At 42.8% G+C, this 26305-nt stretch overlaps 2 protein-coding genes and 1 long non-coding RNA gene across 8 annotated transcripts in view; 1 reads left to right on the top strand and 2 right to left on the bottom strand.

Annotated features, from left to right (window-relative positions):
- The window catches only part of ILDR2 (immunoglobulin like domain containing receptor 2), a 35850-nt gene extending 35146 nt beyond the window's left edge, over positions 1-704 (bottom strand). For 2 of the 5 annotated variants that reach the window (XM_062614633.1, XM_062614638.1), the window contains exon 1: positions 513-680. In XM_062614633.1, coding sequence (XP_062470617.1) covers positions 513-558 — 46 coding nt within the window. In that variant the 5' untranslated portion in view covers positions 559-680. Of the gene's footprint in view, positions 1-512 lie in introns of all 5 variants that reach the window. The other 3 variants (XM_062614640.1, XM_062614635.1, XM_062614634.1) reach the window with 3 other exon arrangements.
- The window catches only part of LOC134161619 (uncharacterized), a 226094-nt gene that overhangs the window by 41876 nt on the left and 157913 nt on the right, over positions 1-26305 (bottom strand). The gene's annotated exons all lie outside the window — the stretch shown is intronic.
- Positions 7952-24287, top strand: MAEL (maelstrom spermatogenic transposon silencer). Of its 2 annotated transcripts, XM_062614641.1 has the most exons (12): positions 7952-8119; positions 8725-8811; positions 10870-10969; positions 13544-13699; positions 14203-14244; positions 15094-15221; positions 16031-16085; positions 16763-16904; positions 18269-18331; positions 22735-22867; positions 23116-23194; positions 24016-24287. In XM_062614641.1, exons 1-12 carry the CDS (start codon positions 7988-7990, stop codon positions 24132-24134), a joined length of 1236 nt encoding a protein of 411 aa, XP_062470625.1. In that variant the 5' UTR covers positions 7952-7987; the 3' UTR covers positions 24135-24287. The 2 variants fall into 2 exon arrangements, with proteins under 2 accessions (XP_062470625.1, XP_062470626.1); XM_062614642.1 differs by lacking the exon at positions 8725-8811.

Below are 26305 nucleotides of genomic sequence, written 5' to 3'. Positions count from 1 at the left end.
GCGCGTCCAGGACACCGGGAAAGGAGAAGTTCCTGCAATTGTTCCCGGCCCGGCGTGGGAGCCGAGGGCTGTCGACATCCCCCCTTGCACCGCAGCCAAGGACGCTCCGGCCTCCCCCTGCTCTCCTGCTGCCTCCCCGGGCTAGCTCCCACCTTCCCAGCCACACAGCGCTCCTCCCTCCCTTAGCGCCGCGGTAAACACTGGCCCAACCGCCCCCCGCGGGCAGCAGCGCCGGTGCCCTGAGGACCTGTCCTCTTCCGCCCGGGTAGGAGGCGCCGGCTGCCTCCCCCCATCCCCAGCGAATCCAGCGCTCTCCGCGAAGTGTCCGCAAACTGCACGGCGGGACGCTCCCGAAAAGCCTCCCCCGGCCGGCTCGCTCCACAGTCTGCCGCGGCACATCCCCAAACCTCCCGTTCTCATCCTAGAGAAAGACGTAGAGCCCGCCGAGCAAGGCGCAGCACAAAGCACGTCGGGGCCACCGAGACACCCGCGGCCAGCAGCCCCCGCCCTACCTGCTAGCCACAGAAGGACGATCCAGCCCAGAATGTGCCCATCCATCTTCCCGCTGGCCCGGGCGGGCGGGCGGCAAGCGCGGGGCGGGGGCGCGCCAGGGCGGGCACGACCATGCCGAGGGGCGGTGGGAGAGGCCCAGGGGGCGGCCCCGGCCGGCGCGCCCGCAGCAGCCTCCCCTCGGAGCCTGCCGGGCTGGCGGCGAACGTTCGTGCTGTGTGCCTCCGCTCTTCCCCTGCTGCCGGCCCCTGCGGCGGGGGGGGGGGCACTTGTCGAGGCCAGCCCCGCAGTTGCCCGGGCGGGGGGCAGCTTCCCGAAACTGCTTCCCTAGTACGCTTCCCCTGCCAAAGGCGCGTTGCGATTGCCAGGTGCTGCCGGGGATGGGGGGGGCGGAGCTCGCCTCGGCTTGCGGGCACATCGGCACGTTTCTCTGCAATTCCTTCAAGCCCCTCGCTTCTGCCCCGTCCGGCTTTACAACTTCACTAGTGAACTCTGGGAAATGTCCACTGCGATCATCTGTCCTCCCCGAGTTTAACAAATGTATGCCTCGGGAAATGAATGTAGACAGTTCCAATGAGGAATTTCCCTGGGGTTTCCACTTTCAGCATGGCCACTGATGCAACTAATTACTGTAATTTTAGATTAAGATATGGCTTTGAGCAACCTGGTGTAGTGGACAGTGGCCTTGCCTGTGGCAGGAGGGCTGGAACTAGATGATCTTAAGGTCCTTTCCAACCGAACCGATTCTATGATGTTATGATTCTAACCCAACCCATTTATGATATAATTTTAGATGAAAAGGAAATATTCTGGCTGTTAACGATGGACAGCTAAGTTGTGGGGTGTTAAATTTTCATGCCACCATGACACTGGAAGGGGGTGGAAGTATTTTTGGAGGAAGGGCACAGCCAACAAGAAATACAGCTGAAGAAGATCACTTTTAAAAAGATGGATGTGGCGGTGAAATGAAATGGTCCTGGCCACAGTGAACACACGTATACACACATACTATACTTAAAACCTCTAAACTTCCTATGAAAGCAAAATAAGTCAGTGGAATTGTCCATAGGCCTAAAGCTGGCTAAATAGCAACATGCTCTTTGGTGGCTCAGCACCAGAGAAGCACCTTCAGAGCATCCAGCACAGCTTCCCCTTGCATATTGTTCATCTTCTGGCATTTTCTTTTCAGCCACTTGGCTGGTGTTTGGATTCTGCAGGCATCAGTGAGCCCCTTGCGAGGCGGGAGTAGTCTTCAGCTTCTCATCTGGAATCTGCCACAGAACATAAACAACCTTAACATCCTTCCAGCCCTAACTATTCTATGATTCTGTTTTTTTTAACGCAAAGCTGGGCCCCAGAAGTGTGCCCCACTGCTGAAGGCAGGGTGCACAGGGGTGCTGGAAGTAAAACTGAACAAGCCACTGGCATTCTAGCCAATATTTTCTGACTGCATGTAGATCCCTCACAATTTTGCCTTTCAGACTGAACCTCTCTATAGGCAAGATAAGCTTATTTCCAAAGCGTGAATAAAAATAGATCAATAATTTCTGAGAAAGCAAAACAGCATGTTTGCTATGATAAAAGATGTGTTGAAACATTTTACTTGGTTTTGAACAGTTGCAGTCCCTCTGTTAATAGCGTTAAAGTGGAATTAAGCAAGGAGATAATCCCTAGGCAGCAAGTCTGGGTTTAAGTATTTTATTCAGTGCTACTCAGTGTCATTTAAAAATACTTTTCACACAGAAGTTTGTTTTATTCAACACTGCTTTAAAAAAAAAAAAAAAATGAAAACAAAACCCTACACCCCAATCAGTGTCCTGGTGTTCCTATGACCTAATACATGATGAATTTAACTGTTTTGCAGCACTGGCAAAAAGCCACTGTTAAGAACCAAGACCCTGTTACGCTAAAGAATGTACATACACAACAGCACAGAGCTGATCTCCTTCAGCGCATAGTGACCTGACACCCCACTGCCTCTGGGCAGGTGGAAAACACAGCAGAAACTCATGTTAGGGCCACAGCTTAAACTTTCAGAAACACAACTCGGATGGAGCTGTGATCCTTTGCATCAGTTGAGGGTATGCCTCACCACTGTTACAGATCTATAGGCTGTAATACATGAAGATTTGTATGGGCTGACTCCTGAAAGATGAACACAAAGCTATTTTACTCTCTTTCCCATAACTATTTTTCCTGATAACTCTCAAAACTTCAAGTGAAATCCCAGTGCCTTGACCTTCTGCAGCTTAATTGGCCAGGACCTCATCCAGAGTTTCCTGAAACAATGCTGATGTTGATATGATCTGACTGGGAGCAGTACAATCCCTTGTGCGTCACTATTGTTAGCTATTCCTAGCGTGATTTGTTTGGTTTTTTTACTCTACTCCAGCTTTTGCAAATAAATTTGGCATACATCAGTTTTGCTAAACTTTTGACTCACAACAAAGGAAGGAAAGATTTTAAATAGAAGGAAGAAGCACCATTGTTTTGCCTGTAACATTGGATTTATAGCTGCTTTGAAATTTTCATACTCAAACTCACTGTACGGTTCTTTTTCACTTAATGTGATCGATCTGTCATTTGTATATATGCAGATATGATGGATGCCTGAGCCCTGAATAGATGTTCCAGATCTCTGCAGACCTTTGATCTGAGCATTGCAACATCTGAGCTGGCTTAATAGTTAATGCTGGGATGTTGTCTTTCCTTTTCACTAGTTAGGAGGGCTGCAGTTAGCCCAGTTTCACCTTCAAAGGGTGGGTAAATTTCTGTGCAATTAGCCAGATTGCTTCAAGCCACAGCCCAGCAGGGATTCACTGTCCCCTGAAAACAGCACACTGGTAGACTTCAACCTTTGTCTCCCTCAGTCACTTGATAACCCAAACAGCCAAATTCCCCGTGCCTGTCCTGCATAATTTATCCCCAGACTGAACTGGAAACATACCATGCTACAGCACTGTTTGATATAAGTGATACTGTGGCTCTATCTGGATCAGTTCCCCTCTAAGCAATAGGTTCATGAACAAATTCAGCTAAACAATATAGACACAAACTCACAGTTCATGCTGTAGCAGCTGCTGACTCTTGCCTACTACTTCACTCCTTCCTTTCATCTACTAGCATGGGTCTTTTGTGGTCATTTCCTCTGTTGATAAGGAAATGACCTTATCATGATAAGCGGAATCAGCTTTTTAAATTACCAGATGGAATAATTTACACCAACACCTCACTCTGAATGACCCATTTTAGCAACATCCCTGAAAACCTTCTACACTCCATTAAGATACTTCTCTTCATGCCTACTTTTGCACGTCCATTCAGCCCCCCAGATTTCCCTTGTAGAAATTTCCATAGAAACAGTGATTTCAACAGCTTTCTGGGATGTCATACTAGATTCAGCCATTAGACACTGCTCTTTTGATTTAGTACTGAGACCAGCACATTACAGTAGCTATTACGCATTTAGTGAGTCTCTTCAGAATAGCTATTAACTAAAACTTTTCCTTGTTTACTTTGTTACACTGAAATCTCTTATTAATCATTGATAGATTCACAGGAAGACATTGCTGAAATACATGCACTCTCTGGGCATGTTATTTTTTCTGAGCTGCCTGGCTACATCTGATAGCACAATAACACAGAGCTTTTACTTACCATTAATGTCAGGAGTGAGTGATACAGATACATAAAACTGCTTTTGTTCTTAACTTAACCATGACGTTTGTACCAAATGTTTAAAATACTTAAAGGAGAAATTTTACGTTCTCATTCCAATGAACCTTGAGTTCTGTCATATAAATTTAGCATCACAAAACAAAACAAAACAACCAATCAAAACAAAAAATCCCCCCAGCATCTTTCTGTAGTGTTCGCTCCTCTGTATAAAATTCCTGTGCTGCTCTTGATTCTTTTGCATACACCAAAAATCAGAGTCCCTTTGCTACACTTTTAGACAGAACCTGAAATTTTAAGTAAAACACTAAGTGCCCATCAGCAATGTTTTGTGAAGTTATCGTGTAAGCATAAAATCATAAGTAAATTATCCCAGCTCTTCTGTGTGTCACCATTAGCAAAAATACAAAGAACAGGAATAAGACTGCATATCTACAGATAACCAAGGAGATAATGAGTTGTTAAATCCTCTATGGGTTTGGCTGTAGAGAAACTGGGGGCAGCACAAATACCTTCAGGGAGCTGGAATTCACAAACTGGGTATTTGTTATTGTCTTATCCAGCTTTCTTAACAAAATAGGCCACATCACTTTGCCACACTACATCCCTTTTGAACTACAGCATATCTGTTAGAACTAGAATCACAGAATACTTCAGGTTGGAAGGGACCTCACCCTGCCCCTGATTTCAACTAACTTCACCTTCTAGTACTGTTAAGCTAGATGGAAGGGCCTTCTTAAGGCATTTCTGAACAGAGTTAACAACAGGTTATGATCAAAGCACCCTTAGCATTCTCTATGGAAGTTCAACAGACTTGTTATTTTTCTATATTCTTGAGCAAACATCAGATCTGGAAACAGCATCCCAGGTGCTGTTACAATTCCTCATTTAAAATTACATTTTGAGACATCCTAAGCTAATCTTTTAACTGGGGACTGAATGGTCTCTGTATAGTTGCAATTCCTTGATTCAGTATTGTGTGTCAATTCACATGCCTCATGTGTCTGAATGCATTACCTTTAGTAACCACACTTAATGTCTTTTTCATGCAATTACAAACAAATGCAACAGAATCTATTTTCTGCAAACCCATCTTAACTGGCATTCATTATATTAATTCATTACTGAAGCAACTCCTGTATCAGTGATTCTATTCTTTTGCCTGGGACTCCTGTCAGTCTGAAAAGTCTGTAATTACCCAGGTCATTCTACTTAGGGTCAGATCCAAAACAAGACTTTGAAAAATGGTACCTAACATTTAGAACTGCAATTTAAAAAACCTTCATTCAGCAGCAGCTTGAGACTGAAAACTCACATGTACTGCCAGAATTGACTACACAAATTTTTCCTTCTTTGCATGCTCAGATAGTCCTGAGAACACAGATGTCTTAACAAGCGCCCAGTTTAGGGGTCACATACATCTGGGTTATCACAGCCATGTCCTTGTTTTCCACCAAGGCCAGGTACCTAAGAGTTAAGTGTTGGCATATCAAATAATTTAATTAAGTGCCTTAAAAAAAAAAGTAATATATAAATACTGCTTTTATCTGCTGGAATGACCTCAGTGTTACAAAAGTTATTTACAGATTGGTGTAAATGCTACAGAGATCTCCTTTGCCACCTAAGTTGAGAAGCAGAGAATCAAAGAGTTAAAACGCAAGTTCGTTCAGAGGTGCTGGGCTCTCCTAAGGGCCCTGGGGAAGAATAATGATGACATGGGGATCTGAAGATGATCTGTTCCCTGTTTTCTCTCTGTCCCCCATCCCACTAGAACATTCCTTCTCTCTCTGCTGCTTATGAATTTCCTTTTCCAACCGCACCTCTAGACCTAGGAGAGCTATTACTAGAGCCTCATGTTTTTCAAACAGTTGATGAACACATTACCTAAATTTCTTTAGAAGGAACAGCTGCTGAAGTGTGGGTCTCAAAGCTGCAAAGGAGAGAACATGGTGTGAAGTAAAACAAATGTGCACAGATGCACTCCTAGCAACAACTCTTAGAGAAATGTAAGAGTAAATACTGGCCTTTCTGCCTGAAAAACTAGACTCTGAGCAGAAGTTTGTGCTGACAAGATGAAAGTTATTTCTTGCAGTGTCTCCTCAAGAGATTTAGCATTAATGTACCAGGAACTGGACCAGGATATGAATGATTTTTCACAAGTGACTTTAAAAATCCTTCCCTGTTCTCATTGAGTGTACATTACAATTTTATAAATTTTCAACAATGTCACAGAATCATAGAATAGTTAGGGTTGGAAAGGACCTTAAGATCATCTAGTTCCAACACCCCTGCCATGGGCAGGGATACCTCACACTAAACCATCTCACCCAAGGCTTTGTCCAACCTGGCCTTGAACAACGCCAGGGATGGAGCATTCACAGCCTCCCTGGGCAGCCCATTCCAGTGCCTCACCACCCTAACAGGAAAGAATTTCCTCCTTACATCCAATCTAAACTGCCCCTGTGTAAGTTTTTACCTGTTACTCCTTGTCCTGTCACTACAGTCCCTAATGAGGAGTCCCTCCCCAGCATCCTTACAGGCCCCCTTCAGACACTGGAAGGCTGCCATGAGGTTTCCACGCAGCCTTCTCTTCTCCAGGCTGAACAGCCCCAACTTTCTCAGCCTGTCTTCATATGGGAGGTGCTCCAGTCCCCTGATCATCCTCGTGGCCCTTCTCTGGACTTGTTCCAACAGTTCCGTGTCCTTTTTATGTTGAGGACACCAGAACTGCACCCAATACTCCAGGTGAGGTCTCACAAGAGCAGAGGAGAGGGGCAGGATCACCTCCTTCGACCTGCTGGTCATGCTCCTTTTGATGCATCCCAGAATACGGTTGGCTTTCTGGGCTGCGAGCGCGCAGTGAAGCCAGCTCATGTTCATTTTCTCATCGACCAGCACCCCAAGTCCTTCTCTGCAGGGCTGCTCTGAATCTCTTCCCTGCCCAACCTGTAGCTGTGCCATTGATCTCTCCTTCATGTTTAATGGCAAATTCAGTCAGTGGTTCACAAACATAAACCAAACTGTTTTATTGGATTTGAGCAAGACAGAATAGCCTCCATAAGACAGTGCCAGCATTTTTAAGTCGCAGAGGAACCAGCTGCAAGTGAGATGCAGGAGGAATCTGATCTAACCTTAACAGCAGTTCCAGCAGTGACAAACATAATTAGCTAAGCCAAAGATACAAGCTTGAACAACAGCTACCTCCTTTAGGCTGAAACAGGATGAGCTTTAAGGTCCCTTCCAAACCAAACCAGTCTGTGATTTTATGAATATATCTGCATAAATTAATTTAGTCACTGTTTGTAAGGATTTTACTAAATTTAATACATAGCATTATTCAGATTTAGAGGATATCGAGGGGCGTGATCCTTTTACTTTGAAAAATCAGCATATTGCCATTTTTATGAGGTTGGGGACCCTTCATGGTGTATGTCTGTGAGAACTTGGTGCAAGCTCCCATTGGGTATTTCTCATCCTTCAGCAGCCAAAGAGCATTTAAAAACGAAAACTAAGAAAACAAGCACACCCAAAACCAACAACGACAAAAATCCAACACCAAAACCCAAACAAGCAACCCCGCCACGCCCTCCTCCCCCTCACCTTCAGGTGACGGCGAAGCTCCCAGGGGCGGGCGGGAGGAACTCCATGTAACAGTTTCCCTCCCTCGCCGCCAAAAGCTGTGGGCGGGCACACGTCTGCCCCTCCCCGGCGGTGCTTTCTTAGGAGTCCTCTTGTAGGGAGGCGGAGTTCCCGTCAGCCGTGGCTTGGCTAGCTGCGAGGCAGGTGGTAGGCGGCCGCCGCCATGCCGCGCCGTAAGGGCTTTATCAGCCCGTACCGCTTCTTCGTGAGCGAACAGCTCCCCGAGCTGCAGCGGCGTAGCTTGCCCGTGGCCTGTGTCATCGACGCCATCCCCTATTGCTCCCAGGCTTGGGAGGTGAGGGGAACGGCCTCGAGTTAATGCAGCTTGATGGCAACGAGGGCAGTGAAAGGCCTGCAGAGGGGTTCTGCTCCCGGTGTGGTGCGTGGGGACTATGGGTTTAGTAGCTCACCTGCCTCTTGATGGTGCAGAAGCAGCACCCATCATGTAAGATGGAGATGTATTATGGTACTACTGCGTAGGTTGTGTGGGGGACAAAATTGCCTTTCTTGGAGGTAGTTGGCTGTCCTCCCCTCAGCCGCAGGGGTGCGGGGGGAAGCACAGCTTTGTGTTGTGTACAATGGATACTGGCATCCCTGGCTGGAATGAGGAGTTTCAGAAGATGTCTTGTTTGTGGTGGAGGAGTGCTAGTTTGCCTTTGCCTGAAAATGCTTCAAAGGCATATGCTTGCTAGGTGTTTCAAACCAAAGCGTATGGCTTTGTTAGAAAGCTACTACTCGCCACTGGTTGGGTCAGTGTTAGCAGTTGGTAGTTCTTGCCAAGTATTGATAATGCCCTTTGGAAAGACACAGTTAATTTCTTGCATGGAATTTTTTTTTGGTTTGTGGGACTGCTAGAAAGAAACAGTAAAAACCTTTTTTACCAATTTGTTTTCCTTCAAGATGCTGACTGAGGAAGAAAAGATGGCATATGCAGAGAAGGCTTGTAAGTTGAGTGGAAAAAAATGCTCTCGGAAGACAGTGAAAGAGGTAAATGCTGGGAAAGGAACATCCTCCAATGTAGCTAAACAAGAGGGGGAGTGAGTGGGGTTGGGGTTTGGTCAGCTATGATGCTATGGAAGACCTGCTCTCCATAGCGTTCCGTCTCTGGAGATAATGGACACTCTGGTAATCCATGCTGTTATGAAGGTTAGGCAGAAAAATGCTCTGGTTTGAATTGAAGGTGAGGATATTCTATTTTAAACAAGCACAGCGTGTTCCTTTGGGCTGTTTTACCAAGTAAAATGTAGTTCTCTAACAACTTAGTTTTATGTTTTGTGATATTTTGCAGTGGCTGACCTGCAATGTTGGCGTTTCTTAATTGATTTAGAATACTGTAAATCTGTATGACTCTGGTCATAGGTTCATGTTGCTTTTGCTTCATGGATGTCCTTAATTTAGGTTGCTCTTGTCTGACAGTCTGAAACCATGTGCAGCAGATTTGGCGTTCTTGATTGTCTCTGTGGTGGATCAGGTCAATGAAATCTTGCTATGCACAAAAAGATCGATTATACCTTTCCATTATTTTAAGGTTGGTTTGATTATGAAGAGAATAGTAAGACTATGGTGGAGGACAAAGTCCTACAATGTAGAAGTAACAGGTTAAGATGTTAGGTTGTGGTGAGATAGAGTACTAAACAGAGCCTTTATGCTATGTACTGTTCTTAAAAGGTGTGTGGGTTTGAACTATGTGAAGTTTCAGAAACCTCACTCTATTCCAGTCTTGTTTGGCAGTCTAAAACCTTGTGTGTCAAAGCAGAGAGCACAATTGAGTAAATGGATAATATTGCAATTACTTCTTCCTCACATGTTGCTTAATTCTAATGGTGATGGCAAAGTTTGGGACTTTAAAACACTTACATGATGCTAAAAGCATGACAGGATGATTGTCATTTGGAGTAACTAGTAAAACTGGATTAGTCAAATTAATTGTTTGAGACTAGATGGGAGATGTTGGGCAATGTTTTCAGATTTTGGGGGGCCTACCTGGATGGAAAAGAGCTGTTTAAAACATGACTTATCCTGTATGACTTAGCGTGCTAGGGGTATGTAATCAATGAAGCTCCATTTTCAAAAATGGGAGATGTGTGAAATGACAACTAAGTCATAAATGGAGGCTTCTGTATTTCCTTCCACAAGTTGTAGCATTTTAGGAAGCTGTAATCATGGAAAGAAATAATTACTTTACCAAAACAAAGACCATCATCCTTACTGACGGTCAGTGGAAATGGCGAAGTGTGCATGTGTAAGATTATATGTGATCACAGTATATTAATAGAACCCTTATATGTAGACAGCCACAGTTATTTTGTGCAGTGAAAGGTCTTGGTCATCTTTCAGAGAAGACTTAAGCTTACTTGAATGAGACTAATTTTGTCTTTTTTTCTTTTTTTTTTTTTTTTTCTTGTTTATATTTTGAACTAATAATCAATAAACTTTGAGGTGGTAATCTGGAATTAGTGTACCTAGATGTGGATGTTATTCCCAGTTGGGGTCTTGAATTAAATTCTCTGTGCCTGCCACGTATCTGTTCCTGTCCTCTTAAAAGCTGATTGTTCATACATGGATTTGCAGTGCTTCATGAGCATATGTGCCCCTTACACTTGTTCTGTGCTGGAGCAATCTGATGGCTTCCTCCAGGTTTTATCAGCTTTCCATTGATTTGATTCCTAGCAAAGATAAATTTCATGTGCCAAAGTGTTTTATAAACCTTACAGAAAAAAATTTGAAATTGTAATTTGAAAAGTCCCTTGCCTGTGACAAGCAGTTGAACCAACAAAATCTCCCTTCCCCCCCCGCCCCTCTCCCGGAATTACGTTTTGCTTTCCAGCTGTAGTGAGTTGACTGAGGTACTAAGACAGGTATCTCAGTTTTTGTTAGATGAGAAATCTTGCTTTCCTGGTCTACAGCTTATATACAAACTGCAGACCATTCCACTTAATCATAGCTGTTAGTGGATGTTAAATTTTTCTCTAATGTAAGGAGGTGAAGGACTTTGTGGTGCCAGGAGTCTTGATTATTTATTATTAACTTTTCAATCTTTTTCAGGCATGTAATCTGGCTGTTCCGGTTCCTGCGTGTCCCACCACAAAGATGCCCTGTGTGACTTTTCCAGATGCCTCTGTTATGTCTTGGGAGAATGATCAGGGTATAGTAATCTTAAAGCAGTTAATCTTGATAGAGTAAAGCTTGCTCTTTGTAGATACTCTCAATGGTACCTATACAAAGGCTGTTTACGTTTTGCCAATAACCGTCTGTGTCAGCTGTTTTTTTTAAACTAATGGTCTACTGTTGTAAAAAGGCATATTGTAGTATCAAGGGAAGTCAGTGCAAATAAATGTGTCTGTCCCTGCTCCACCTCCCACTCCTGAAATAATTCTAGCTTCTGTTTTTTAGCTTGATGGGAGTATAGCCACTAATAATTTCTTTACAATTATTTAAAGGCTTTTAAGAAAAAGATAATTCTTCAACTCCTAATAGAAGTTTGTTACTTACAAAGCCTAATCCAAGTTGTACCTGTTGTACAACCTGAACCTATACTTGTAACTGTATTAAAGGGTGAAGAGTTGTTAGATATCAGAATTCAAAATTTGTATGGTAGAGGTATTAAATCATGACCTGGCCTCTTTGGGAGACTAGAAGAGGGGATATGTACCTTGTCAGTGCTTTTATAACATCCTGGCTTGCTTCCATATTGAAAGAACTCTTGAAAATGAAACCGTTTTTATCTGTTACCCTCCTTTCAAATGGACATTTTAATTAGAGTTGAGTAATGAACATAATCTGTAGTCTTTTCCTCAATTAATGTTACATTAGTCTGAAAAATGATAAATGCTAATGCTTAGAAGGTAAGTCAAACAGCCAGTTCATATAAGCTGTGTCTGCTGTATGGTTAAGACTCAGCTCAAGCCTTTTACCCAAGAAGTCTATGAACTGTATTCCTGTTGTCATGGTTATGGAGGGGCATGAAAGAGCTCCATAAAAAGTATAGTACCTGTTAGCAGCCTCCCTGCCAGAGGGCATACTCCTCTGTCACTGTGATGCAGATCAGATGGGTTGGTCATGGCTTGAGCTGGCACAGTTGATCTTTAAAACTGAATGAGAGGTATAATGATAAAGGGTAACCAAGATGCATTTTATGATGCCGTTCCTTAATATTTTTCAGTAAAAGTCCTGTATGGTTCGCTGTAGCTGCATGAGTTTTTTTTCACAAGAAAAGCAGTTTAGACTTGGCTAGGAGAGCTATCTTTCCTGTGACCCTATAGCTTGTGAAGTTTTAAGACCCATGTAAGGAAGCACCGGCATTCAAGCTTAGGATAGCTGGTATTCAGTGGCATAAAGTCAGGCATCTATACAGCATTGTTTCTGTGTAAAATCAGTTACAGATCTCTGTTACTCAGTAGGAAGTTGTTGTGGTTTAAATGCAGCCGGTAACTCGGAACCATACAGCCAATTGCTCGCTCCCCCCACTTCTTCCTCCCACTCGCAGAGGGACGGGGAGGAGAATCGCAGGAATGTAAATCCCATGGGTTGAGGTAAGAACAGTCCAGTAACCGAAGTATAATACAAAGCCAGTACCACCGATAATAATAAGGGAAATAACAAAGGGAAAGAATACAATTGCTCAGCACCCACTGAGTGATACGCAGCCCGACCTGAGCAGTAATCTGGGCCCTCTGAGTGACTCCCCTCAGTTTCTATACTGGGCATGATGTGCTGTGGTACAGAATACCCCTTTGGCTAGTCTGGGTCAGGTGTCCCATCTCTGCTTCCTCCTGGCTTCTTCTGTCCCTCCTCACTGGCAGAGCGTGAGACTGAAAAGTCCTTAATCAGAGTAAGCACTACTTAACAACAGCTAAAAACATCAGTGTGTTATCAGTACCGTTCCCAGGCTAAAGTCGAAAATACAGCACTAAGAAGGATAAAAATGACTGGTACTGCTGAATTCAGGACAGAAATGTAGGATTTTTTTGATGAGAGACAGAGTTTAAGCGTAAGGATTAAACAGCTATCTTAAATTTCAGTGAGAATGCTAGGTGATGCTCATAAAGAGAAAGATTAAGGTGTATTGTGAAATATTTTTCATAGTTGGATGCTCTTTAAATTAGTAAACAATTTATTTATTAACATTTGCCTTGGGTGTTCTTGCTGCCACCTTTGGGAGCTTTTTTGGCAGAGGAGAAGTAGTCCTTTTAATTGGCAGGTTTCTTATCTCCTCCTACCCCAGAATATTATCAGCTCATTTGACCTGTATAAGTTACTGAATTGGGCTTGTGAAGCTGCTTTGTAGTTTCTGATTGGGTTGGTTTTTGGTTTGGTTCCCCCCCCCCCCCCCCCGCCAACCTTATTTTCCTAAAGGGTGAAGAGACTTGTCATGAAAAGCAATAATAGGATTCCAGGCCTCTCAATGTTCTTATGGGTTTGGGGTCTAATTTTAAGTGCTTTTATTTATTTTAATTTTAATTTTTATTCTGACCCTGTTGCTACACACATGAGCATCTGTGGAAGATACACCAGAGCTATCAAGATGCCTGACTGTTGCATAAGTATTAGCTACCTTGCCTGCAATACAGAGGAATAGCTGTGTGTTTTACTTGGTCATTACTCTCTTCCATACACTCATGTAAGAAAGCACACTGAAACTGTTGCTGGATGAGGTGTGGCCAGGATGGCTTGCTGTAACTTTTGGTGGCTCTTTTGAATTTATTTTTTTCCCTTTCAGCTGTACTTGTAGACATTTTCTACTTCCTGAACATTTACAGCCATGGCAAGCTGCCATCCCACTGTGAACAGCGCTTCCTGCCTTGTGAGATTGGGTGTGTCAAGTACTCCCTGCGGGATGGCATAATGGCTGATTTCCATCACTTCATAGAGCCAGGTGAGCTCCAAGGAGGGGAGATAATCTGTAGGTTATGTTGCTTTGGGGTGAGAGGGAGGTTTTCTAATGTCAATTACTACTGCCCAGATTAGATTTCTGGTATTAAGATAGGCTTTATTCTTTGATTGTAAGTGGTTGGGCTTGTTAAAATATCAAAGCTGTGCTGATTGTTCCTGAGGAGATGGACTTAAGCATCAGGAATGCAGGAAGCTTCAAAAAGTGTAAAATAAATCCAGGAGGACATTCACATGTTTGTGTGGCAATGAATGTTTGTCTTGATTTGACCTGAACACACACACTATACAATATACTTGGGGTTTTAAATGCATATAATTGAACTTTTTTCAAAAATAGTTGTGGCACTTGTGCAAGGCTGTAAGGGAAGGTTAAGTTGTTCCTTTCTGTACATGAAACTATGGTGCCTAGCTCAGAGTTAAGGATCTCTCATAGTGGATGTTGGATGATGGTGGTTTGTTTTTTCCATCTCCCCTGCTCTTCTGCAGAAGTACCACCACGTGGGTTTCGATACCACTGCCAGGCTGCTAGTGAGTATCACTGGAGAAAAAGAACAGTATGCAGAGGTGTACAGGCTTAGACTCAGCTTACCTCATCTGTATCCAGATGTCTTCTGAGCCTGCAGTTTCTCCCGCTGGGAACTTGGCAAGTTTCAAAGAGAACAGAATGACAGAGCAGCTTGTCACACTCACCTTCTATGTTTCTTGTACCCACAAATGGCAAAGCGCACACCCAAAATGGTTCAATGGCAGTTACTTGTATTCCGCCTTTCTATTTTAATTCAACAGTAACTGCAGTATGTTCTTAAATGTGACAACCTTGTACGGCTTCAAAAGCTTTCAAGGCTGCCTGAGCAGAGCATCGTTTCTTTGATAGTCTGTGTGTATCTTCAGCATGAAGTGCTAATTCGTAATTGGTTAACTCAAAGATACTTGTTTGTATATAGAACTTGTGTTTTGCAGCTGTACATGTATTGACAAAGTCAAAAGTATTTGTAACTGTTCTATCTGGCTTGGCCTGCCTTCTTTCCCTTGTGACTCTTCAGTGTTTATAGATTCCAGCTTGTTTTATTAGGACATTTCCTCCTGTTGTGTATAAAGGGAACAAACTTGGCCCATGTTTTCCTATACCGAAAACTTAGATAATGGACTTTTAAAAGGGGTGTGTGTGTGTTTGCTCACAGCCCACACCCGCCAGTCTTCTGCTGAAAGAAGCAGATTTTAATAGCTTAATTTGAGACCCTGCCTTTAGAGCATGGGAGGTGTGCTTTTGTGTATACATGTATGTATATAAAAAGATACGGGGGGGGGGGGGGGGGGGGGGGCTCTGATCATTTAAGGAAGCAGGACTTCTTGTAATTTTTTTCTTGTCCTACCCAGGTGATGCCACTCACAAGATCCCTGTATCTGGATTTCATCTTCCACGTACTTGTTATGCGGATGTCTTATGGGAACTTCTTGAGTTTGTCCACCCAGCCAGAGGTGTTTGGCCTCGCTTTTACTGCAGGGTATGGTCAAGGTCAAAGTAAGATGCTTTAAATCAAAATCTGTAATTTCAGTTTTGTTGGATGACTAAGAAGGTACCCCTCTAAAGCCTAGTCAGTGTGCCCATGAATGGAAAAGGATACTCTTTTTCCAAAGCTTCCCAATTCCATAAAGCAAAGACCTAATTTTCTGCCTTCTTATTTTCAGCCTGCACTTCTGGCTCTGGTCTACTGATCAGCATTTCACTTGGTCTCTTAACATTGTTCTGTCTTGGGTTAAGGGGTTTTAAGATCAACACTAAATTGATTGTGCTGAATAATAGACAGTCCTGCTTTTTTTAAAGGGATGTTTTTGTCTTTCCCCATGAGAATACTGTACGTGTTAATTTTTGCTCAAGTTTAATTTGCCAGTGAGCAAAATTAAATGTTAGGACTTGGAGCTGTTTTAAGCTTCATAGTAGCTATATTATCTTTTGATTCTATTTAAGCCTCATATCCTTAAAAAGGCAGGGAGGGTCAAGATCTTGGGCTCCATCCATAAATATAGAGAGCTCTGAAGATATACATATTAAAAAAAAATAAAAAATAGAACACTTAAGGAATGTATTATGGGTTAACCTTTAATTTCCAGAATTTCTCCTGGGGTTTGGTTGGAAAGCCTCTGTGGCATTTGGTTCCCCTTCAGGATGATTTTCAGAAGGAGTGTACATTCCATCCCACACACATTGAGTTTTGTTTTGGAGGTGACCTTTTCAGATATAGTCGGAAGTCTTGCCGATGTCAGAATTATATACTGTACTTCTTCAATGTGGCTGAAATTTTCTTTCCTCTAGTCTAATGACAGGTTCCGAATTAGCTGGTGTCTCAATCGAATGGCTAGCATCACAGGTGGGAAATGGATCATTTTTGGCCTCCCCCTTCTATCCTTCTCCCCAAAGAAAGATTATGTACTCGTGGACAGCTGTATTTGTCAAAAATCTTGGGATCTCAAAGGTTTCATAGAAGCTGGTACTGGTAGCTAGAACTGTTTTGTGTGCTGCTTCTTCTTTTCCTCCCCATCAGTGATAGTAAAATGGCAGCATGAGCAGCTTACTGGCTAAATGAACACATCTAGAGAATATATACTCTTTTCTTGCTCAGCCACTTAAAGGAGCACTAGAGGCAGTGAGATTATTGTGAAGGTGAGCAGATCGCTTTGCCATGTGTTTCTAACAGCTTCTGAGGAGAGCTAGCCTGCAAGCAGGATAACGTTATTATTGAGGTGGAGGGAAATTGTGGGAATATAAGATGGCCCACTTTTCTAAGAAGCCAGGTTTTAGTAAAACCACTGGTGGGATAACTTCTTAAGCTTTACTAGATCTTTGATGCTTTGGTAAGAGACTGGACAATGAACAGGGACAGACTGAGAAGTGAGCTAAGAATATTCGTAGAATCACAGAATGGTTTGGGTTGGAAGGAACCTTAAAGATGATCTACTTCCAACCCCGTGCCGTGGGCAGGGACACCTTCCACTCTACCTTCACTGACTCCTGGTCTCCTGACCGGGGTGTTCTCTTGAGTTATAGGCATTGAAAGCCACTTGGAACTCCTTGATGTAGAGGACCTGGTAATAGAGCTGCACCAGAAGAAATACCAAAAGGAGCCATCCAAGACTTGGGTGTGTAGAGAACTGGATGCCTTCCTGTGGGATTTCTCCAGTAATACCAGGTATGTTGTGTTCTTTGTGAAAGCATGTATTAGCCTGGTGTGTCCTGGCGCTCTGCGGTACAGCTTGTAAACTGCAAGGCTGGAATGTCCTGCAAGCTTCCGAATCCTTCTTGTTACATTATGGGTACAAGTGGAAATGAATATTCTTTCCCCAGAGAAGTGTGAAGTGCTTTTTAGTGTTGAGTCTGAGCCCTAATTTGAAGGAGGGGGTCAAAGTGGGAATAAAATATATTGTGGTGGTTAACTGGAAATTATAAAAGTGGTAAGATTGAGACTCTTAGAAGGGTAACTTGGATGGGACCTGGCTGTTACTATGTATCAAATGCCTCATGCTGCTGCTGTGATGAGGGACAAGGTATATTTGCTAGTGGTACAAATCAAGTTCTCAAACCTAAGTGTTCAAGGTTAAATCATGTCTTTTTTCTTTCAGAATGAGTGTTCTTTGTTACATATCTGGAACTCTATTTACTTTGTAGGATTTTTTCTGTGTGTGTGTTTTCTTGTTTTGCTTTTGGTGGGGTGTTTTGTTTTTTTTTTGTTTTTGTGGTGTTGGCTTTTTCTTGGTTTTTTGTTTGTTTTTGGTTTTGGTGGGTTTTTGGTTTGTTTTTTTTTGGTTTGGGTTTTTTTTTTTTTTTTTTTTTTTTAGTTTTTAATGTGTCTTGGACAGTAAAGCTCTTTCTGCCTTCACGTTCTTCTGTATTGTGCAACTAAGTGGTATGTAGCTTGTGGTGGATGTAGCTTGGGCTGTGTTTAGTCATGACACAGTTGGCTTGGAAATATGCTTTAACTTCTCCTCTGCTACTGTAAGAACCAATAATTTGATCTTAAAATTTAGTAGATCATTAAAATAAGAAAATGCTATTGTTTGAAGTCTCCTTACAGTGTGTATTTTAAGATCCATTGGGATAATCATTGTCACACTATCTTTTTATAGACAGGAAGTTTTCCATTTCCATGAGTATCCTCACATTGGAGGGAAACCTCAAGAGTGGGAAAATGTATTTTAAAAAACACATTTGGAGAGGAAAGCGAAGTGCTTATACTAAAAGGAACGGTTTCACATTAATGTGAAACTTAAAATTATTACCTTTAAATCCCTTTTATCTTACAGGGTTCTCTTTCCTCTCTTTACTCCCACCTCAGCATGAAGAAGGTTGCCTTTATGCATGCCTTTTAACTCTTCATAAACCACTTAGAGCTTCCTTGTTGAGTACTGGTCCCCCGTGAAATTGTAAAGGTATTATAAGGTCACTGAGACAAAAATCTTAAATATCTGTTCCTGTTTCTTCTGACCAGACTCAGCTATTCATGTTGATTAAAAATGCTGATGCTTCTGAAATAAGCATGAACTTCATTTCATGTAGGTGCAAGTGGCATGAAGAGAATGACATACTCTGCTGTGCTTTGGCATCCTGTAAGAAGATCGTGTAAGTATTGCTAAGGAGTTATCTTCATTATGATGAATTTTATTTTGCTATAGAGACACTTTTTTGGCTCTGGCTTCTCTAACTGCCTGGAGCACTGTAGTTCTAGATCTTGAGTTTCATTTGTTCCCTTCACTCTCAAGATTTTGTTCTAACTTTACCTGTTGTTTATGTGGCTTAGCGATATGCTGTGGGTCTTAGCACTTAGATGTAATATAACTTCTGTGACACTAATCCATCACTCTCTTCATCTTTTCACTACCTCCACTCGGTTTAAGCCCAGCCACACAGCCACTCTCTCACTCCCCTCCCTTCCTGCCCCCCCAGCTCACAGAGGGATGGGGAGGAAAATCAAAAGAATGTAACTCCCACGGGTTGAGATAAGAACAGTCCAGTAACTAAGGCATAACACAAACCACTGCTGCTACCACCAATAATAATAATAATGATAAGGGAAATAACATGAGAATACAAGCACTTGCCACCCACCGACTGATACCCAGCCTGACCTGAGCAGCGATCTAACCCTTCCAGGTGACAGCCCGCAGTTTATATAGTGGGTATGATGTGCTGTGGTATGGAATACCTCTTCTGTTAGTTTGGGTCAGGTGTCTTGTCTCTACTTCCTCCCAGCTTCCCCTCCTCCCTGGCAGAGAATGAGACTCAAAAAGTCCTTGGTCAGACTAAATATTACTATGCAGCAACTAAAAACATCGGTGTTATCAGCGCTGTTCCCAGGCTGAAAGTAAAAAACACAGCACTGCAGCAGCTACTAAGAAGGAGAAAAATGACTGCTACTGCTGAACCCAGGACATCCATTTACTATTGGAGAGTTGAGAGAAGTGTCAATTACATTAGAATTCATTGAATTTCTGTAGAGGTTTATTATACCTGTATTTGATGAGACATTCTCAGTATTTTCTAGTATATGTCTACTTTGGGAACATAGAATCACAGAATAGTTAGGGTTGGAAAGGACCTTAAGATCATCTAGTTCCAACACCCCTGCCATGGGCAGGGACACCTCACACTAAACCATATCACCCAAGGCTTTGTCCAACCTGGCCTTGAACAATGCCAGGGATGGAGCCTTCACAGCCTCCCTGGGCAGCCCATTCCAGTGCCTCACCACCCTAACAGGAAAGAGTTTCTTCCTTATATCCAATCTAAACTTCCCCTTTTTAAGTTTTAACCTGTTACCCCTTGTCCTGTCACTACAGTCCCTAATGAAGAGTCCCTCCCCAGCATCCCTATAGGTCCCCTTCAGATGCTGGAAGGCTGCCATGAGGTTTCCACGCAGCCTTCTCTTCTCCAGGCTGAACAGCCCCAACTTTCTCAGCCTGTCTTCATATGGGAGGTGCTCCAGTCCCCTGATCATCCTCGTGGCCCTTCTCTGGACTTGTTCCAACAGTTCCATGTCCTTCTTATGTTGACACCAGAACTGCACACAATACTCCAGGTGAGGTCTCACAAGAGCAGAGTAGAGGGGCAGGATCACCTCCTTCGACCTGCTGGTCATGCTCCTTTTGATGTAGCCCAGGATACGGTTGGCTTTCTGAGCTGCAAGCACACACTGAAGCCAGCTCATGTTCATTTTCTCATCGACCAGCACCCCCAAGTCCTTCTCTGCAGGGCTGCTCTGAATCTCTTCTCTGCCCAACCTGTAGCTGTTCCTGGGATTGCTCTGACCCAGGTGTAGGACCTTGCACTTGGCATGGTTAAACTTCCTGAGGTTGGCATCAGCCCACCTCACAAGTGTGTCGAGGTCCTTGGGTGGCATTCCTTCCCTCCAGTGTATCAGCCAGACCATGCAGCTTGATGTCATCGGCAAACTTGCTGAGGGTGCACTCAATCCCACTGTCCATGTCACCGACAAAGATGTTGAACAAGACTGGTCCCAGCACTGATCCCTGAGGGACACCACTCGTTACTGGTCTCCAGCTGGACATTGAGCCATTGACCACAACTCTTTGTGTGCGGCCATCCAGCCAGTTCTTTATCCACCAAGTGGTCCACCTATCAAATTGATGTCTCTCAATTTAGAGACAAGGATGTTGTGTGGGACAGTGTTGAACGCTTTGCACAAGTCCAGGTAGATGACATCAACTGCTCTACCCTATCAGTTCTGTAGCCCCATCATATAAGGCCACCAAATTGGTCAGGCAGGATTTCCCCTTAGTGAAACCATGCTGGCTGTCACCAGCCACCTTGTTGTTTTTCATGTGCCTTAGCATGCCATCCAGGAGAATCTGCTCCAAGATTTTGCCAGGCACAGGGGTGAGACTGGCTGGTCTGTAATTCCCCGGGTCATCTGTTTTCCCCTTCCTGAAAATGGGGGTTATATTTCCCTTCCAGTCATTGGGAACTTCACCTGACTGCCATGATTTTTCAAATATGATGGCCAGCAGCTTAGCAACTTCATTCGCTTCAGGACTTCAACTTCCTTCAGGACCTGTGGATGGATTTCATCAGGTCCCATGGACTTGTGCACGTTCAGGTTTTTAAGATGGTCTTGAACCAGATCCTCTCCTACAGTGGCCCCAAGGTCTTCATTCTCACAGTCCCTGCGTCTACCTTCCAAGACTTGGGTGGTGTGGTCAGAGCCTTTGCCAGTGAAGACCGAGGCAAAGAAGTCATTCAGAACCTCAGCCTTCTCCAAATCCTGTGTAGCCAGTTCTCCCGAGAGCTTCCAGAGGGGGGCCTACATTGTCCCTAGTCTGTCTTTTATTCGCTACGTACCTGTAGAATCCCTTCCTGTTATCCTTAACGTCCCTAGCCAAGCCTAATTCTGACTAGGCTTCAGCTTTCCTAACCTGGTCCCTAGCTTCCCAGAGAACATCCCTGTACTCTTCCCAGGCCGCCTGTCCTTGCTTCCACCTTTTATAAGCCTCTTTTTTCATTTGAATTTTCCTCAGCAGCTCCTTATCCATCCAAGGAGGTCTCCTGGCCCTCCTGCTGCACTTCCTTCTAGTTGGGATGCAACACTTCTGAGGGTGTAGCAGGTGATCCTTGAATATCGACCAAGAGTCTTGGGTCCCCCTGCCCTCTAGGGCTATATCCCATGGAACCTTACTAAGCAGGTTCTTGAAGAGGCCAAAGTCTACTCTTTTGAAGTCCAGGGCAGTAAGCTTGCTGCACGCTCTTCTCACTGTCCTGAGTATCTCGAATTCGACTATCTTGTGATCGCTGCATCCAAGGCTGCCTTGGAGTGTCACATTTCCAACGAACCCTCCCCTGTTGGTGAGCACGAGGTCAAGCATGGCACCTCTCCTTGTCAGCTCCTCTATTACTTGCAGAAGGAAGTTGTCTTCCACACAATCGAGGAACCTCCTGGATTGCTTGTGCTGGGCCTTACCATCATTCCAACAGATGTCAGGGTGGTTGAAGTCACCCATGGCAACAAGGGCCTGCGAGCGTGAGGCTTTTCCTATCTGTCTATAGAGTGCTTCATCCGCAGGTCCTTGTTGATCAGGCAGTCTGTAACGGATCCCCACAGTAATGTCTCCCATAGCTGTTTTCCCTTTAACCCTGACCCACAAACTCAGTTAACTGATCACCTGTCCCCAGAAAGAGTTCCATACTCTCCAGACTATCCCTAACATAAAGAGCAACTCTCCCTCCCCGCCTGCCAGGCCTGTCTTTTCTAAAAAGCCTGTAACCTTCCATTCCAACACTCCGGTCATAGGAGCAATCCCACCATGTTTCTGCGATGCCTATTATATCATACCCCCGTAGATGTGCACACATCTCTAATTCCTCTTGTTTGTTCCCCATGCTACAGGCGTTTGTATAGAGGCATCTGAGCCAAGCTCCAAATGAAGCCAGCTCATTGGCTGGAGCAGCTGGAATATATCTAAATTGCTCCGAGCACTTATTATAGGTTCTGGCAACTGACTGGGTGTGTTGGGATGGAATGATGCCCCCCTCCCCCAAACCCTCAAAGAGGCTTTAAACTCATAAAACTTTTATAAAACTCTTATACTGCCTTACATATAACATGAATACGTAAGGTTCTAAAATTTTTCAGGTGTGAGGAAAGAGAAAGTAAATAGTTGGGATGCAAGGAAATGCAATTTAAGATCACACTTGGCAGCAGTTTGAGGGAGGTGATAATGAATAGCCTTTCATTCAGAAGCCTCTTATGTACTGCTAGGTCTTGTGAAAAGAATATTGCTTTTCACCCTTCTAATTGACTGCATTTGATAGTGTGGGGAAGCAATTGTTTTAATTTCATGTGTAGCTGTTGTATAGGCTAGTGGCCTTGGAAGGATATAGGGTAACTGTTTAGCTGTGCATCTCAGGTTGCTTTGTTTGCCAGCTGAAGAATTAAAAATGCTGTACTTCTGTACATGAGCATTACAGCCCTCTTAGCTAAACTCTTCTTGTTTTTTTTTTTCTCCATAAAGTTACTGCATCAGTAAATCTTTAGCTAGTGTATATGGAGTCTCACTGACAGCAGCTCACCTGCCTCTTCAAGACCTTGATAATAGTGAAAGCACAAATACCAAGATGGTGATATTGGATGCTGGACGTTTTCAGGTCAGATTCTTTAAACTGATACCCTGTTTTATTCTTACTTAAGTGTTCAGATTTGCCAATTTTAGCTTAGCTGTTTTCTCTTTAGATGCTTTGTGGCATATATTGGTAAGACTGATGAAATAAAAATAATCACTACCTGGGTCAGTACACGTGAGTTTTGACTGTAATTGGTAGGTTTCATGGATAGTTGCACATGCTGCATTTTAAAAGTCACATAGATCATTTTGAATGTTCATTTCTTCGTACAGAATATGAAGGCTGAGGGTCCTGCATATGACAGACATTTTGCTTCTCCAAGTTGGCATCAAGAGTTTGTCTCTTCTAATTGTGAGTTTGATACCTTCACATTTATAAGGGGAAAGAGGTATTTAAACTTAATCCAGCTGATGCTTTTTCAAGTTGCTGGGTTTAGATGTTACCTGTAAGTGACATAAAGCTTAAACACCTCTGCATAAGCTGCATTTGTTCCTGAATATGGCTTCCACTGAATTTCTGAAGACAGAGTTACCCTTTTTTTATTGGACACAATCTTGGGGTCAAAAAGGTCTCTCAAAATGTAATTTTCTATAAAATTTGCTCTCTGATTCGTAGCCTCTTATTTTTCTGCTATATGATATCCATTCTTATATGCTTAGGTGCTTTGAGGCAGGGCCATCTTTAAAATGCTCTCCTTGCTCTCAAATAATTATATGTGAAGGCTCAACTAATATTTGTTGCAAGTATTCCACTATAACTTAGTTTATCAAGACTGCTCATTTAAAGTCTTGCTTTTAGAGATGAAATTTCCTTAATGGAAGGCACGTGAGCTCAATTCATCTGGGTAGTTCGTAGCTAATCTTCAGAGGGACAGAATCCAGTTTGCAAGACAAATAACTGTAGCAGTTCTAAGCTTGTAGCTTATTTCCTTGCATATGAAATAGACGCTGTAGTGTCAGATAATTTAATTCAAATTCAAACTCAAACTGTTGCAGCTGAAAATCATGATTTCTTACGATTTTGGTGTGCATAGAGGACACAACCTCTGTCTCTGACTTTTCATATTAGAGCTGCTCAATAGGTTCAGCTCCACAGTGTATGAAGTACTAGTCCATTAACTTATGCAAGCTTCGAAGGTTGATTTGATTTACAAACTGTATTTAATTTAATAGGTGATTCTGCATGTGGTGTGAAGACCTGTTCCCTTTATGGAACAAGCACCATGCGAGGAAGAGGAATTACTCGGCTGCTGAAAAGTGCATCTGATCTAACCAAGCCTTTCAGTAACTGAAGGTCTTTTTTACATCCAGGACAGCTGTAAATTCTAATTTTCCTTGTTTTCCTAAGATAACCAGCAGTTTTTTCCAGTTTGCAATGTTTCATCTTATGTGCAAACTTGATAGTTCAAGTTCTTGTTAGAATGGTAAAACTATTAACAAGATTTTTGTTGTCTTTAAATCTGGTCATCTACAGGAAGACTTACTTTGAAGGAATCTGATAGTTGTACCTCCTCTTTAAAAATATATGCCATACTCATTCTATTTCTTACTGGATGGAGTTCAAATTCAAGATTGATTAGTCAATATCACTGGATTAGAAGAATTCTTAGTGGTCTGTGTGATTCTAAACAAGTGCTTTATTTTTTTTATAACCTCCTTGCCCTCTCCTGCATGTGGAAGACATAACTTCATAAAAGTTTCTTCCCCAGGAAGTGATGGGGAGGGTGGGGTGGCAGCATTGAAGGTAGGAAGGGCTGCAATAGGGGAATTAAAAGGTGTAACAGTCTTGAAGGTTTGCTGTAATCTGTCAGTTCTAGCCACAAAAAGTTTGAGTGGCCATTCAAGGCAGAAAGACTTTCTATGAAATGCCTTGGAAGAAATGTGGTGGCAAATGTGTCCATTTACTAATGTTCTTTTGGAGGCACAGGTTATATACATCAGGAGCAAGTACAATATAAATTTTTTTTTTTTCTTTTGCATCAGTTTTTTGTTTTAAAACAATGTATGTCCCTCAGAAACTGAAGACAAGTTTAGGTGTTACGGGTATTTTTGAATGGAATATCAAATGCCAGCAGATATATGAATCTGCAGATATAACTTCACAAGTTTAGTCATGCTGGGTAGATACCAGTCATAAATTATTTGAGGCCACATAAAAAACTGGGAGACTGAAGTATCGTTAAGAAGTTAGTTGTTTCATTTTATGGATGTATAAGTGTTGAACTAGTTCCCAAAAAGTCTGTTGTCAGAGCCTTGTCCTTTGTGTGTCTTTAAGCAACTGATTGTCAGAAACGAGATTATTTTTTTCAGTTGTTTCTACATTTTGTTCCAAGAGAGGTCCAGTTGTGAAATACTGTTTCCATAGCAACTAACTGAGAAGATAGCTATTGCATTCCTTGTAGGAACTGAAAGTGAAGATTAGGTAGCTCATTCTTCTGCATGGTGGGGGTGGGGGAGCCAAACCCAAACAGAACACAGTCAAAATAAGAGGGCAGCACATTTATGAATAAGTTTGAGCATGCTGATCAGTATGTTTTAAAAAGTCCAATTGCTGTTTAGTTGGAAACCTGTTACAGTTGCTGTGAGGCCAGTTAATGCCCTTCTTCCAGTATTGCAGGATCACTGAACTATTTTCATGCCTCTTACCTAAGTTTGCCTGTATCACTAAATTTTCTTGAATTCTTCTGTTCTGCCTGCTGAATTCCTCCACCAGGTAAGGGACAATAAGTGTCTAAGCCTGTGATGTACCAATTAAGCATCTGGGGATGTTGTAACAAGTAAGAATGTCTGTTTAGTAGTGCTAAGGGCTTCTCTGCATTGGAATAACGTTGTTAAAATGTTAAGTTTCTTAATTGACAGTTCTTGCTGCATTGATACTTCAGAACATACAGAACTGTGTCTCTGAGTTCTTTCCAGGGGTTGGTGTTGCAGTTAAAGTTTCATGTTTCAGTTCTTATGAAGACAAGAATTCATTATTGTTCATATTTAGAGTACACAAACCAAAGAGCATTCATTATTATGTTTAAGATGTTGTTTATCTTCAAGACTGAGGTGCAGAATCTGAGCAGAAATGGAGAAATACGGAGTTACAGTTCCTTTGCATGTTTATACCTTATCACCGGCATCTTAAAATAGTACATAAGCTATGGAAGACCTAGCTACAGGTAGCCTTATAGGTAGGCAGTGGGCTGTTAACTAGGGCAGTAACTGTCTTGCCCTAGTATCCAAAAACCTGTAGTGTTTCTGGTATTGAGAACTGTAAAATCTATATAATGAGTACACTAACTTAATGTAACTCATTTAATACTGTTGTTCTGTATATATTGAGAGGGATTCCTAACAACTGTTGCAGGATGATGGAAAATTCATTTATTTTGCAGCTCTGCTTCCCTGGTGGTCTTGCACTTTGAATCTCTGATTTCCTGAAAAATAAATTCTGCCTAGGAAGCACAATGCAGTAATG

This window comes from Pezoporus occidentalis, unplaced genomic scaffold (genome assembly GCF_034315485.1).
Source record: "Pezoporus occidentalis ecotype Australia unplaced genomic scaffold, CSIRO_AGI_Poc_V1 ctg177, whole genome shotgun sequence".
In the NCBI taxonomy this organism is placed as follows: domain Eukaryota; kingdom Metazoa; phylum Chordata; class Aves; order Psittaciformes; family Psittacidae; genus Pezoporus; species Pezoporus occidentalis.
The sequence above is the reverse complement of the archived record's forward strand: the minus strand, read 5'-3'. Positions and strand labels throughout refer to the sequence as shown.